Source organism: Galleria mellonella, unplaced genomic scaffold, assembly GCF_026898425.1.
Source record: "Galleria mellonella isolate WM207_F2 unplaced genomic scaffold, CSIRO_AGI_GalMel_v1 utg173, whole genome shotgun sequence".
NCBI lineage: Eukaryota > Metazoa > Arthropoda > Insecta > Lepidoptera > Pyralidae > Galleria > Galleria mellonella.
The window spans coordinates 1,378,809-1,392,093 of NW_026442016.1; the positions used below are offsets into that span (position 1 = coordinate 1,378,809).

Sequence of the window (13,285 nt, forward strand, 5' to 3'; positions counted from 1 at the left end):
CAGGTGTTATTCCTCTGTACCCAGTATATTTACGCCATATCCCACCGTTCAAACCGAAATACAGCCATGCAACTATATAGGTACATCACAGCAGAAATACGAATCGGATGTACTATCAGAAGCTTTTTGTACAAAGTCTTCCGTATGGTATGCATGGTATGTTGATCGTGATAAAATTTATTAAAAATAAAAATGGAATGGTAACCCCGCCTATGCTGGCGGGGCACCAGTGTGACATGATATGTGAAAATGAAAAAGCAGGTCAGATAATCTATCGTAATGAATACGTAGGTATGGAATTCAATACGATGGTTTCCAGATGGAACCACGTGTCCTCCACGTGGTTGTCCTGACTTGATAGGATAATACCCAATGTATCAATCTAACTTAGTAATAATCTTAATATAACGTACACACTTCATAATTTAAGCCTCAACATTACTATCTCCTCTATTTAGATATCTATTATTTCATCCATAGAATGCCATCCATTAAAAAATCCTATACAGAATCAGATAATGATTCAATAGGGGCTGTTGACGGCAATTACTAATTTCGTTAATACCTCAATTAACAATTTGAATTATCATTAATAATATCTCATTACTGTAAATATAATGAATTTCTCTGATTAGATAGTGTAAATTGAACACAGCGTTAAGCAGTTGACAGTTAAGTAGAGAATATGTCATTATTGACAATAGTGATTGACATGAATTATGAATTACTGACAATACTTCGCTTCGGTTTCGGTTTTGTTTAGGGCGAGGCTTTGTCAGTTTTGTTTTTAAATAAAAACAGATTTTATAAATTAATTCTAAAATACAATGGGACAGATAAACATCTAAAACGTTTTATACTTTATATTTGAATCATAGTCTAATTACAACTCGTTAAAATGAGGTGTTTAATTTTATTCGCCGTCACCAGTTTTGTAAGGACTCAAGTGTTGGAGCAGAATACGTATAACACGAACTATCAACAGCAACAGGATATTGTTAACCAGAATGGAACATCTTACCGACCAAATGTTCAGGTACCTTATGGCAGTTTTCCCGTCAACGGAAATGATTATAGCCAATCTCAGAGTTCATTCTATCAGTCGTCCGACGCTTATAACCCCGACTTTTACGGTGATGACATCAACGAGGTTGATTCACAGGACACTGCCGGCTATTACGCTGGTCTCGATTACGAAGAGAGGTACAGGTGTCCTCCACATTGGTTACGTTACAGAGAGTCATGCTACCGATTTACCAAATCTCCTAGTCGTCCTCGAAACGAAGCGCGCAAGATATGTCAAGCTTACGAAGCTGACCTAGCCGCAGTGAACAGCCCAGAAGAACATGGCTTCATATTAACAGTATTAACCAAAATAGATCCCCAACGTGGAGATTGGTATATAGCAGGTCACCAACAATCACCAGGTCATTGGGCTAATGATGGTGATGGATCACAGTTGACTGGATTAGAGAATGCTTTTTTTGAAGATCGTGAGTCTGTATATACAAGTTATAATTTGATTCCTCGAGATTATTTAGTGTATCATTTTTCAAAACAAGATCAACGCTGGGGTTTATCAGCTGTGGATGGTATTGCATATACTCATTTTATTTGTGAAGGACAAACACAGAGGTTGCGATATCTGCTCGAGGAGGAGAGGTCTTTTACTTATGGTTTGGATACATTTGATCCCGAGAGGATACCGAGAGGTCCTTATTTTATTACAGAACCTGTGGACACTATATGTGATCCTATGAGAAATCACCATGTTCAGTTGGTTTGTATTGCTGGGGGATATCCAGCTCCTGAATACAAATGGTTTAGAGAAGATTATCAAGTAGACAGCCCTGTCTATACTGAAATTAATCCTCTAACTGACACTAGATTTATACTTAGTGGTGGCACTTTGATGATTTTTAATTTAGATGCAGACACAGATAATTCTAAATATCACTGTACAGCTACTAACAAATATGGTACAATACGCTCAGAGTCTGTTCGTTTATCATTTGGGTTCATTAGAGAATTTAACCAAAAAAGACCAATTGAAAGTGGAAATCAATACTGGGGTAAGGTAATGTTTTGTGATCCTCCTTCCTACTATCCTTCAGTAAACTTTTTGTGGGCTCGAGATTATTTCCCTAATCTTGTTGAGGAAGATAAACGAGTCTTTGTCTCTTACGATGGTGGCCTTTATTTTTCTGCCTTAGAGACAATTGATCGAGGTAACTATAGTTGCAATGTTATGAGCAAAGTTTCTGATATTGGCCGAAATGGTCCATTCTTCCCTCTTTATGTTTATCCACATTCTGATTATCAGCAACTTAAATTTCCAAATAACTTCCCTAAAGTATTTCCAGAAGCACCTACTGTTGGCCAAGAGGTCAGATTGGAGTGTGTTTCTTTTGGATATCCTGTGCCATCATATAATTGGACTAGAAAGAATGGTCCAATGCCAAGGAAAGCAAGCTTTAGTAATTTTGACCGTGTCATTACAATACCCAATGTTAGTGTGGAAGATGAGGGTGAATATATATGTGATGTCAAGAATGATAGGGCACGCATAAAAAACTCTGTAATTTTAAAAGTACAAGCTGAACCTAATTTTACTATTCCTTTATCTGATAAACATGTTGACAATAAGGGTGAGTTACATTGGAATTGTGAAGCCTTTGGCATTCCTGATGTTAACTATACTTGGTGGAAAAATGGAAAAAAGCTCTCCATGGATACTCTAGAAAGTGCAGATAGAGACCGCTATGTGATTCAAGATAATGTATTAATAATTAAGTATTTAGATCCTCAGAGAGACCCAGGTATGTACCAATGTGAAGCAAAAAATCAGTTAAGATCCAGGTTTTCAACAGGGCAACTGCGAGTTTTGTCTTTGAAACCGTCATTTAAAAAAAGACCTCTAGAATCGGAAACTTATGGGTCTGAAGGAGGTAATGTAACACTTAGATGCAATCCTGAAGCTGCACCCAAACCGACTTTTACCTGGAAAAAAGATAATATAGTGATAGGAGCAGGTGGGAAAAGATTTATAACTGAAACTGGTAATCTAATAATACGACAGCTTTCGAGAGATGACGAGGGTGTCTACACTTGTGTTGCTAAAAATCAGTATGGTACAGATGAAAGTCGCGGCCGACTAATAATATTGCGGACACCAAGATTTATAGATCGTCTTCCTCCTCGAATAACAAGTCAAGTTAATCAAGCGGTCTTTTTACATTGTAGTGCTGATATTGATCCTATATTAGACACAGCTTTCTTGTGGAACCATAACGGGATTCGTATTAGAGATCCATCAGACTTCTATGCTGATAAACGAATTCAAATGGATGGAGGTGAACTTACAATTTACAACGCAAGTCTTTCCGATGTTGGCGAATATGAATGTGTCGTAAAGTCGGCAATTGGTCGAATTTCGTCCCGTACAATATTACGTGTAGAAGGACCACCTGGACCTCCAGGAGGCTTACAAATATTAAACATTCAGCGTTCATCAGTGTCACTTGAATGGACAGATAGTAATTCAAATGGGCGTCCAATCATAAGTTATGTTGTCACAGGTCGCACTCAATGGAATTCTACATGGATTGTGATTAGTGATAATGTTCCGAATGTTAACGAAATCGACAGAAATAATGGACGTAAACGTGCGACTGTGTCTGCAACACTTCTACCATGGTCAGTATATGAGTTTAGAGTTCAAGCCGTAAATGCTTTAGGAGTAGGTCAGCCTTCAGCACCGAGTCCACAATTCTCAACTTTAGCTGACAAACCCTTCCAAGCCCCAGCCAACGTTGGAGGCGGAGGTGGTAAGATTGGTGATCTTACAATCACTTGGACACCCTTACCATTAAAACTTCAGAATGGACCTGGTATACATTATAAAATATTCTGGCGTCGTAAAGGGGCAGAAGTGGAATTTCAGTCTTTACTGCTCAAAGAATATGGTAATGTTGGAATGCATGTTGTTCATATATCATTGACTTATTTCTTTACACCATACGAAGTTAAAGTTCAAGCTATTAATGACATGGGCAGTGGACCTGAAAGCGACGTCGTCATGATATATTCTGCTGAGGATATGCCGCAAGTGGCACCACAACAAGTTTACGCACTGTCCTACAACTCGACGGCTTTGAACGTAACTTGGAATCCTATTGACCAGTCGCGCGATAGGCTCCGCGGCAAATTAATAGGTCATCGACTAAAGTATTGGAAGCAAGCAAATAAAGAAGAAGAATGCATCTATTACTTATCAAGAACAACGCGCAACTGGGCTCTTATAGTAGGATTACAACCGGATACCTATTATTTTGTAAAGGCAAGTTTAATAATTGAAGTACTTCTATGTTTAACGATTAAATCATCACACGTTAAGTATAACAAAATATTTTTTTCAGGTAATGGCATTCAATTCAGCGGGAGAAGGTCCTGAGAGCGAGCGCTACCTGGAGCGGACTTTCCGTAAGGCGCCGCAGAAGCCCCCAGCCTCTGTGAATGTTTGGGCCGTCAACCCAAGCACAGTGCGTGTCGTATGGCGGTATGTGCAGCCCACTACTGAAGAGGAACCACTCATTGGTTACAAGGTAAATAAAAGCCTTAAACTTTTGAAAATCTTCATATATCTACAATTCATGTATCCATATGTCAAACATAATGGTTCCATACTTACACTGTGATAATTCCTTTATTAATATTGCAAAAAAAATTGTATTGGAGTATCTGGACACTTTTGTGTGCCGCTAAATTTTAAAAGTGTGCCGCCAAATTTTGCAAATATTTAAAATTTTTGTCATAAACTATTTATGCAGTGTGTCGTAGTAAGTAAATAATTTTTATCTTTTTCTTTGTGTGCCGCCAAATTTTGAAATCGTTAAATATGTGCCGCAATAAAAAAAAAGTTGAGAATCACTGCTACAGAAGATCATGCTTTACGATTATTTAATGAAAGGCCCCTTAAATACTGAATTTTAAGTGATTTAAAGTGACCACTGCTTTCTTTTGAATGAGACATTTATGCGTACCTATGTATGAGTATTTGTATGGGGTGGACGTTTTCTATCTATTGTTGTATTTGTAAGGAAATAATTCGCTGGAAAAAAAGCCAAAGGCAACAGGGTCAATTTTGAGGTGCCATATCTCTAAACCTTTGCCTAAAATTAAAATTTCAATTTGATATCACATTGAAATTTTTATTGTAAAAACTTATAATTATAAATGAATTATTATTTTAAATTTTAATATTGATCAGCATTAGAGCCAATTGATCAATCAATCTTCACATGAACCAATTGATCAATATGGCTCATGCCAATTAATAAGGACCACATAAATACTATTGTATTGTATGCTAAAGACTTTAGTAAATGCTCTAGTTTGATTTACGCATTTGCTGTGTATAATTGTTTGTTTTGTTTACACAGGAATTTTATTAAAAAAACGGACTCAGAATTGACAAAATTTAATACTTGAGAACTTCCTTCAGAAAGCAAAGTGTTCAAGTCCAAAGAAAGCAAATTAATACAGACATTATTTACGTTACGTTACTTAGCGTTAACGGTAGTAATTTGTATTACTTTCTATTGATAAATTCACTGCGCCTCTAGCGGAAGGCTTCAGAAACTAAGAATAACATACTGCCTGTCCCATTGCTAGCAATATATCCTGTCAGGTCGACTTCCACGTTGTTCCCCTTAGAAACTATCGAATTCCAGGTGTATTCATCATGATAGGCTAACTGACCTGCCTTTCCATTCTCACCTATCATTCGTCACTGGTGCCCCGCCAGCATATACCGTTACCGCAGGCGGGGTTAACAATCCATTATCATCCATTGAAAAAAAAAAGCGGTTGCCACTTTCTCTCAAGAGGGCCGCCAACTTATTTGTATTATGAAAAACTGATCAACATGAAAATAGTAACGTAAATCTTGTACAACTCTCACGAACTGTTCTGATTAGATTTAAAAATTGTCAATTTTGTCATGTAATATTGAAATGTTTCAGGTGAGGGTATGGGAAATTGACCAAGATATGAGTACTGCAAATGACACTCTTGTGGCAGTGGAACACAAGCTGGAGGCTTATGTCACAAGTTTGACACCAGGCAAGACTTACAACCTTCGCGTACTGGCCTACTCTAATGGAGGTGATGGCAGAATGTCTTCCCCAGCTATCACATTCCAAATGGGAGATTACCACAGTGATGCCTATGGTTTTTATGTAAGAGGATCCGCAGGTAGACATAAGGGATTAGGTATAGGAATAACCGTCTTTGTGTCAGTCATTGTATATTGTTATGATTGGATCTTGTCGTGATGTCTCTTTATATTAGCTTGTAGTTAACAGATATTATTTTTATTTATGATTAATAAGCACTTTACAAATGTTACATTCCATTTCTGTATATTTCTTAACGCTATGTTAGGTTGTGATGTAGTCCGGCCATTTTGTTTCTAGTAACAATAATTTAATTATTGTTTATTCTTTTTAATTTTCTGCAGTGTAATAACCCACCAACTAATATATGTACAACTTCTTTAGATGACCAGAAATTTAATATTTAAATATTTGAGATGCTTATGATGTATTGCACAAGCGGCTTTATTTTTTATTTATAGTGATATTCTACTTAGATGTAGACTTTTCTATTTTTTATATTATTATTATTATGTCTTTATTGACAATAAGTAATTTAAGAATGAATAAATTTAAGTATATTTGAATACTTAACAAAATAGTGTAAAGTCTCTTAGAGTTAGTCCATATCACAAACATTTTAGGTTTGTTAAAAGATGAATCTCAGGTTATTATTGTGTAATACCGCCAATCCGAGCCATTTTCTTGATCTAAATAGTATATAAGCTATATTCAGTCAGTGTGTATATAGTACAAAAGCAATATACTTCACTAACCATTGTTATTGTAAACAGACTAAATATTGTGTAAAATTGCCTTATAAATGTTGAATTTTTTTTACATAAAGAACTGTTTTTAATAAAATATATCAATACAATGACAAGAGATGTTTTATTTTTTTATATTTTCATAATGTTTGATTGGCGATTTTGCTTAAAAAACTATTAACAACCAATGATAACATAAAAATGACGGTATCTAAATTGCAAAATAAAATTACAACTGTTACTGCGAAATGGCACTGTTAGCAATTGTTATGAAAATTTCGTGGAATAAGATATAAAATGATACATGTTTAGGTAGACAAGGTTTTTTTTAATGGGTGATAATGGAATGGCAACCCCACCCGCGCTATTGGTATACACCGGCGGGGCACCAGTAAGGGATGATAGATGAGGATGAAGCAGGTCAGTTAGCTCATCGTGACGACTTTAGCAAGAATTGTTCACAATGGTTTCCAGGGGGAACCACGTGGAGGTTGACGTGATAGGGCATATTGCTAGCAATGTCGAACTCCATTGCTAACAATCCCTTTCCTCCCGGTAGACAAGGTTTGAACCCATATTTTTCCCACATCAGAGCTAGTGCTTTCTTACCATTCGAGGTTTTTCGACAAAATACGTATGTAACTGGCTTAAAATAGGAATTAGGTGCATATATGAAATTTAGACTTGTTTTAGAATTTATTACACAAAACTAAATTTTATTCTATTTATCCATAATAACAAAACAAATATCAACAAATAAAATAATAAATAGACATTACAAATTCTTATATTTAACTTTACGCTTTAAACACTTTGTATCTAATTTGTCGAATAACTCTGTATCGATCGAATTCTTTCTTTTCAGTAGACTATTACCTTCTACGGGCTGTGTTTGTTTTAAAGGCAGTAATCCCACTGCGAACGGTATATCATTTTCCAAAGCTTTACAATCGTCTTTCGCATTTGGTTGCTCATTTTCCTTTTCCTCTACATTGTCTGATTTATTTGCTACACTATCCCACTGTTCCGAATTGTCGTTCATAGATTCAGTCAAATCAATTACAGAGTTTTCAACAGTCATCAAAGTATCACTATCTTCATGATTGACATTATTAGTCATATCGTTATTTTCAACATCTCTTTCACACCTCTTATTATCAATATCTATATGCCAGTTTAAGTCACTAGCAGTGCTGTCTGTATTTGTTTTCCTTTTCGTTGTATTTAAATTTTCAGTATCAAATTCCATACTGAGAGAACTGTCATTGAAATCTTTAATATTAGAATCGTCGTTAACTTTGTTTACATTATTTTGCGACAACCTTATACTTTCTTCTATATTCATTAAATCTTTTATAATTTCATCTCTTTCCTGTGCAGTTTGATCCAGCTGATCATTCGTTTCAAAAGTTGTATTGTCGACGTCTGTTTGTTTCGGTGTAGATATTAAGCAGTCTAATGCGTCATCTTTAAATTCTGTAGATTGTGGTAGTTGCAAACTAAAATCATAACACTCCACATTTCTTCTTAAATCAGAATTATACTGTTGATTCAAATTGTCGGTCAAATCTGTTGTTTTTGTATCTAATAAGGACATATTGAAGTTGCTATCTAAGCTAGCACTTGTAGGGCATAATTGCTCCGTATCTCTCGTGTCATTTAGTTGTTGCTCTTCATAATATTTTTTTATATCGTCGCTCATTGACTTGGTAAAAAATTGCATGTCCCCATCAATACATGAAAAATCGGGCGTATTGACAGTTTCTATAGAGCTATTATTGTCCTGCAAACGAGGATCCATAACAACATAATTTTGTTGTTCAGTAAATGATTCTAAATTATCAGGTAAAATAGCATTCAAGCTATTAATGGCGTCTTCTTGACTAAATTGGTCTGTATCTTTAGGAGTTCTAGTTGTAGAAGCATGAAATTTTGAACCTAAAAGCATTTCTCCTCTTTCTATGGATTTAGAGAGATCGTCAATGCTTTTGATTTCACTCGGATCCGCAACTTTTTCTATTATATTTGGTTGTTCTATCACCTCATATTGTATCTCACTACTCTGAACCATATCTAGAAGCACTTGTTCATTAACATTAATGTACGATCCGTCTCCAGATTCAAACAAAATTGGTAGATCTGTAGGTAACCCAGCATTTTTCAGTGCATTAACATACTGCGACATAGCAGTGCTAATACCGCTGTTGGTAGTATCATTTATAGAGTTACAAATGGGTGTTGTTGAGTAACTTGAAGTTATTGAGTTAGTTACCATATTATCTTTACTATATCCAATAGAGGGGTCGAGGGCATTCGAAGAAACCGCTTGATCCATATTTATAAGATCATTGTCGATAACCATGTAGTTCTGTGATGTTGATGTTTCGGGACCACAAATGCTATTAACCGCTTGTGACAATGTCACTCTATCCATGTAATCCTGAAATTATATTAAATTTCAAATTTATAAGTTTGTAAAATATTCTCACGACTGTAATCTCTGATGAAGCGTACGCATTCGGAAGCAATTTGATCGTTTGGCTTGCTTACATTTTAATGTTCTAATAACAGCCTTAAATTTACTAATTATTGGGCAATTTTATAAAATAATTAAAATTTTGCATGTTTGAGTTTTAAAACGTTTTTATCTAGGGTATCTGGAATAATTACAAAAAAATGGTCGATTAACCAAGTGTATCTACAATTTTCTACTAGTAATAGAGATGTTATATGTTTTAACGACAAGAATTCTAAAAACTACAAATGTATAATTCACCTGCATATGTCTACTTTGCAAATGTTTGAGCTGATGTATGGCCTTTCGAGAATCTTGCTCTCGACGAAGAAGAGCACGTTCGGCGGCCCGTCCCAATACTCCAGAGTTATCCCAACCTGATCGTTGCTAAAAATAGAACTAAGTATACGTAAGCTTATGGTGTTTCTTTAAAGGAAAGTGAGATTACCGAGTACAAAGATGGAATGCCTAAATTTCTGTAATAACACGCACAAAATAGAAAAGTTTCAGTATAATTCTACATCCATGGAAATATCGATACCATATAGGCAATTAGTTTAAAAATTAAAAATTACGTTAGTAGCGCGTAATTTAAGTAGCTTTAGATAATTGAGAATCGCGTGACATGGCTCGGTGGGGTCGTATTGGAAATAAGATTCTCTGATGAAGAGAATAAGATTTTCTGGTGAAATGATATGGTATGGTGAACTAGAACCATTTCATCAGGGGGAAAGGGAAAGGGAAGTCGACCTCCACGTGGTTCCCCCTGGAAACCATCGTGAACAATTCTTGTTTAATTCATCTCGATGGGCTAACTGACCTGATTCATCCTCACCTGGTGTATACCGTTAGCGCGGGTATTATTATTACTATTCCATTATCACCCATAAAAAAACCATTTCATCAGAACAATTATACTATTGTATTAGCGAACTTGACTCATTTGTTTACGCCGTCTTATAAAAAGCTTTTTATTTTATTGTAAACTGACCCTTACGCTAGGCCGCCCACGCCTTGGTTTGATAGCTCTTAGTCCCTCTGTGTAGTCCATCCCAGATGATCCACTGTTCCCATTTTCGATATCAAACGGGATACGCACCACCATATCCTAAAAGGTTCAATAATCGAGTAAATAATTGTAAAAATTGGAGGTGTAAATCACAGCTTTACATACTGCCGCTTTTAGATATTACATTGCGAATTTGCGACAATTGTAAAAACCCCCGCTGCGCTTTTGGGAAACAAAATTACGATAAAAAGCTATGTAGTAGTGTGTTAGTGTGACTAATGTTCGCAAGAGGAAATTCTTTTGGAACGCAGAAATTTGGCGGCGACATTCTAACTCAGTTGATGGCGAGAGATATGATGATAGACAAATGGCGACTCTGTAGGTATCACAAAACACATAGAGGGAGGCAAAATTTTAAGGGCTTGTGACCACATTTTTCTAGAACCGAGCAGCAATGAGATAGGGTACAAATAAAAATTAAGTACAAAAAGTATAGAACTTTATGTACATCACAATTATTATAATCATCTGTTTCGAAAATTAGTGAATTTTAAAGAGAGCAAGCAGATTAATTTATTACCTTGTTAGTGCGTCCCAAGGAGTCTACGGATTGGTTCGTACTCGTCGTTGATGGTATTGGCGGTGGTGGTTTCGGGTCGATGTCCTTATACAATAAAAATATGTTCAGAAACCACATATGTACCAAGATACATATCGATTTTCCTAATTCCTAATCCTTGTTTTTTTAATGTTGTTATCATACTTAAATGGCTGAATAGATTTGAATTATATTTGGTAACGGGTAGCAATATCATAATTTAAAAACAGAATATCTATTTCATATATTGATACACGTAGACAAACAGCCAGTGTTTCAATAAATTTATATATTTTTTTATGAAAATGTGTTGAACAATAAAGATAACAGCCCACCCCAAGGATACTGACAACTTTATAGACTTCAAAAACATGGATATCGCTGAAAATGTTGTGACGTATATATACAGGCATTCTAGAGGATTGAATTTTTTTTTATTATTTATATCGGTTTTAATCATATATTCTTGTGGACTTCTTTGGCATGCGCCAAAGTTAAATAGGTGCGTGATATATGATGTAGGTATATAACAGTAGGTTAAACGGTAGGTAGTTTAATTGACGAATTCAGTATGATTCACATTAGTTATTAGAAATTTAACTGAGATATTGCCTGAATACGGGAGCATTTTAATTTAATCACAATTTCAAAGCAACCTATTAAGACAGATGATTTAAGCAATTGAATAAATATTACTCACTTGTGTATGTAAATCAATAAATGACTGTGGAGGTCTGTTTATGACTACTGGCGGAGTAAAAACTGGCAGTTCATCTAAAATAAAAATAAAAACCACCAGTAATTTTGAATAACATAGAAATATTTGTTTTGTTAAAAAATTTTAAGTTCATATTTCTTCCATTACTTAGGTACTAGTTTTGTTTATATTTGTACGCCGTAATAAATTATTTATATTGATTTAACTAATCTAATTAATGAATCAAATATTTATTATACAGATAAAAGGCAATAGGTAAGGAGGATACGGCTATAGTCATTTTAGGTAGTTTAAGTTTAAGTATGTTTAAGTATTTAACCAGCAAATCAATGAGTTACAAACTTTTTGATATGAATCGATTGTTTCTTTTGTTTTATAAGATATAAAAAAAACATCGGTTCACAGAGTTTATATAGAATTTTATTACCAACTAATACTAGAAAGTGGAGGGAGGGGAGGGATTTTTAGTAAAATACACCCTATTAGGTCGACCTCCACGCGGTTCCCCCTGGAAACCATCGTGGTTAATTCTAATGGAATTCATCACGATAGGCTAACTGACCTGCTTTCATTGTCATCTATCATCCATTACTGGTGCCCGCCAGCATATACTTACAGCGCAGGCGGGGTATTATCCATTATCACCCATTTAAAAAAAAACTAATACTAGAAAACGATAAAAACATTTGCCAATTCATCTATTTTTTTGTAATTCACATGAGTACGTAATATCACCTCTTTAATTTCAATTATCAATAGTTATTATTGTAGTTATTACTAACCAGTGCTTGTTATACCAAGACCTTCCTTCGTCACTTTCGAAAGGCCTTTGATTTTCAGAAATTGTGCTGCAGAAACTAACTCGTCTAAATTCTCCTCTAAGCACTGGGTTTTGCCACAATACATAAATTCGACCAGACACTTTAATACACTAAAGCGCATTTTCAAAATGATTAATGGCTCTCCAGTTTGTTTTTGCAGTACTTCCTGATGAAAATGGCGAACATGTTAACGACATATTAAAATGTTTTATTTAAAAATAAACAATATTTATTATATTGTTTGTTTTAATATTGTGTTTTGAGATAATTACCTGGAAGTAAGCACTACTTGCAGCGAGGACAGCTTTATGAACACGTAGAGTGTGTGAACTACACATCAGTGTCATATCCACCAGTGACTGCATTTGCAATAGTTTTCCAAATCTAGACATCAAATGCTCGGAATAATCCTCGTAATGGAGACTGTAACGTATTGGGGCCATTCCAGGTAATATTATCCATAAAATATATGTAAATTATCGTTGCACGTAACACGTTCAAGCAAATGAAGCATGACAAGTTCACATATGTCGGACGGCCTAAACAAATGAATGATGAAATTTAATTTACTGAATTCTTTTTAAAAGTCAAATGAGTTCGAACCACTTATTTAAATAATTGACGAAAAAAAAATTGAAATTACTTTTCAAAATTTGTTTAATTTATATCTTTTATTAAAATAGGATGAGATGTATTGCTGAA

At 35.0% G+C, this 13,285-nt stretch overlaps 2 protein-coding genes across 2 annotated transcripts; one reads left to right on the forward strand and one right to left on the reverse strand.

The window, feature by feature from the left end:
- Positions 1-719: 719 nt before the first annotated feature.
- LOC113515384 (contactin) lies at positions 720-7,040 on the forward strand. The gene is made up of 3 exons (XM_026899570.3): positions 720-4,339; positions 4,419-4,604; positions 6,024-7,040. Exons 1-3 carry the CDS (start codon positions 899-901, stop codon positions 6,333-6,335), a joined length of 3,939 nt encoding a protein of 1,312 aa, XP_026755371.2. The 5' UTR covers positions 720-898; the 3' UTR covers positions 6,336-7,040.
- Positions 7,041-7,605: 565 nt separating this feature from the next.
- On the reverse strand, positions 7,606-13,149 carry LOC113515674 (uncharacterized). The gene is made up of 7 exons (XM_026899937.3): positions 12,856-13,149; positions 12,545-12,749; positions 11,745-11,818; positions 11,027-11,110; positions 10,429-10,545; positions 9,699-9,824; positions 7,606-9,362 (listed from the first exon to the last, which is right to left on the reverse strand). Exons 1-7 carry the CDS (start codon positions 13,024-13,026, stop codon positions 7,698-7,700), a joined length of 2,442 nt encoding a protein of 813 aa, XP_026755738.2. The 5' UTR covers positions 13,027-13,149; the 3' UTR covers positions 7,606-7,697.
- Positions 13,150-13,285: the final 136 nt, after the last annotated feature.

Bases quoted from the DNA above. Each gene is read 5' to 3' on its own strand.
- LOC113515384 (XM_026899570.3), top strand. From the start codon at position 899: ATGAGGTGTTTAATTTTATTCGCCGTCACCAGTTTTGTAAGGACTCAA. The intron at 4,340-4,418 runs GCAAGTTTAATA...TATTTTTTTCAG, and splicing joins ATACCTATTATTTTGTAAAG to GTAATGGCATTCAATTCAGC. The intron at 4,605-6,023 runs GTAAATAAAAGC...GAAATGTTTCAG, and splicing joins AACCACTCATTGGTTACAAG to GTGAGGGTATGGGAAATTGA.
- LOC113515674 (XM_026899937.3), bottom strand. From the start codon at position 13,026: ATGGCCCCAATACGTTACAGTCTCCATTACGAGGATTATTCCGAGCAT. The intron at 9,825-10,428 runs GTCAGTTTACAA...TTCTATTTTTAG, and splicing joins GTGGGCGGCCTAGCGTAAGG to CAACGATCAGGTTGGGATAA. The intron at 9,363-9,698 runs GTGAATTATACA...ATATAATTTCAG, and splicing joins TGCAAAGTAGACATATGCAG to GATTACATGGATAGAGTGAC.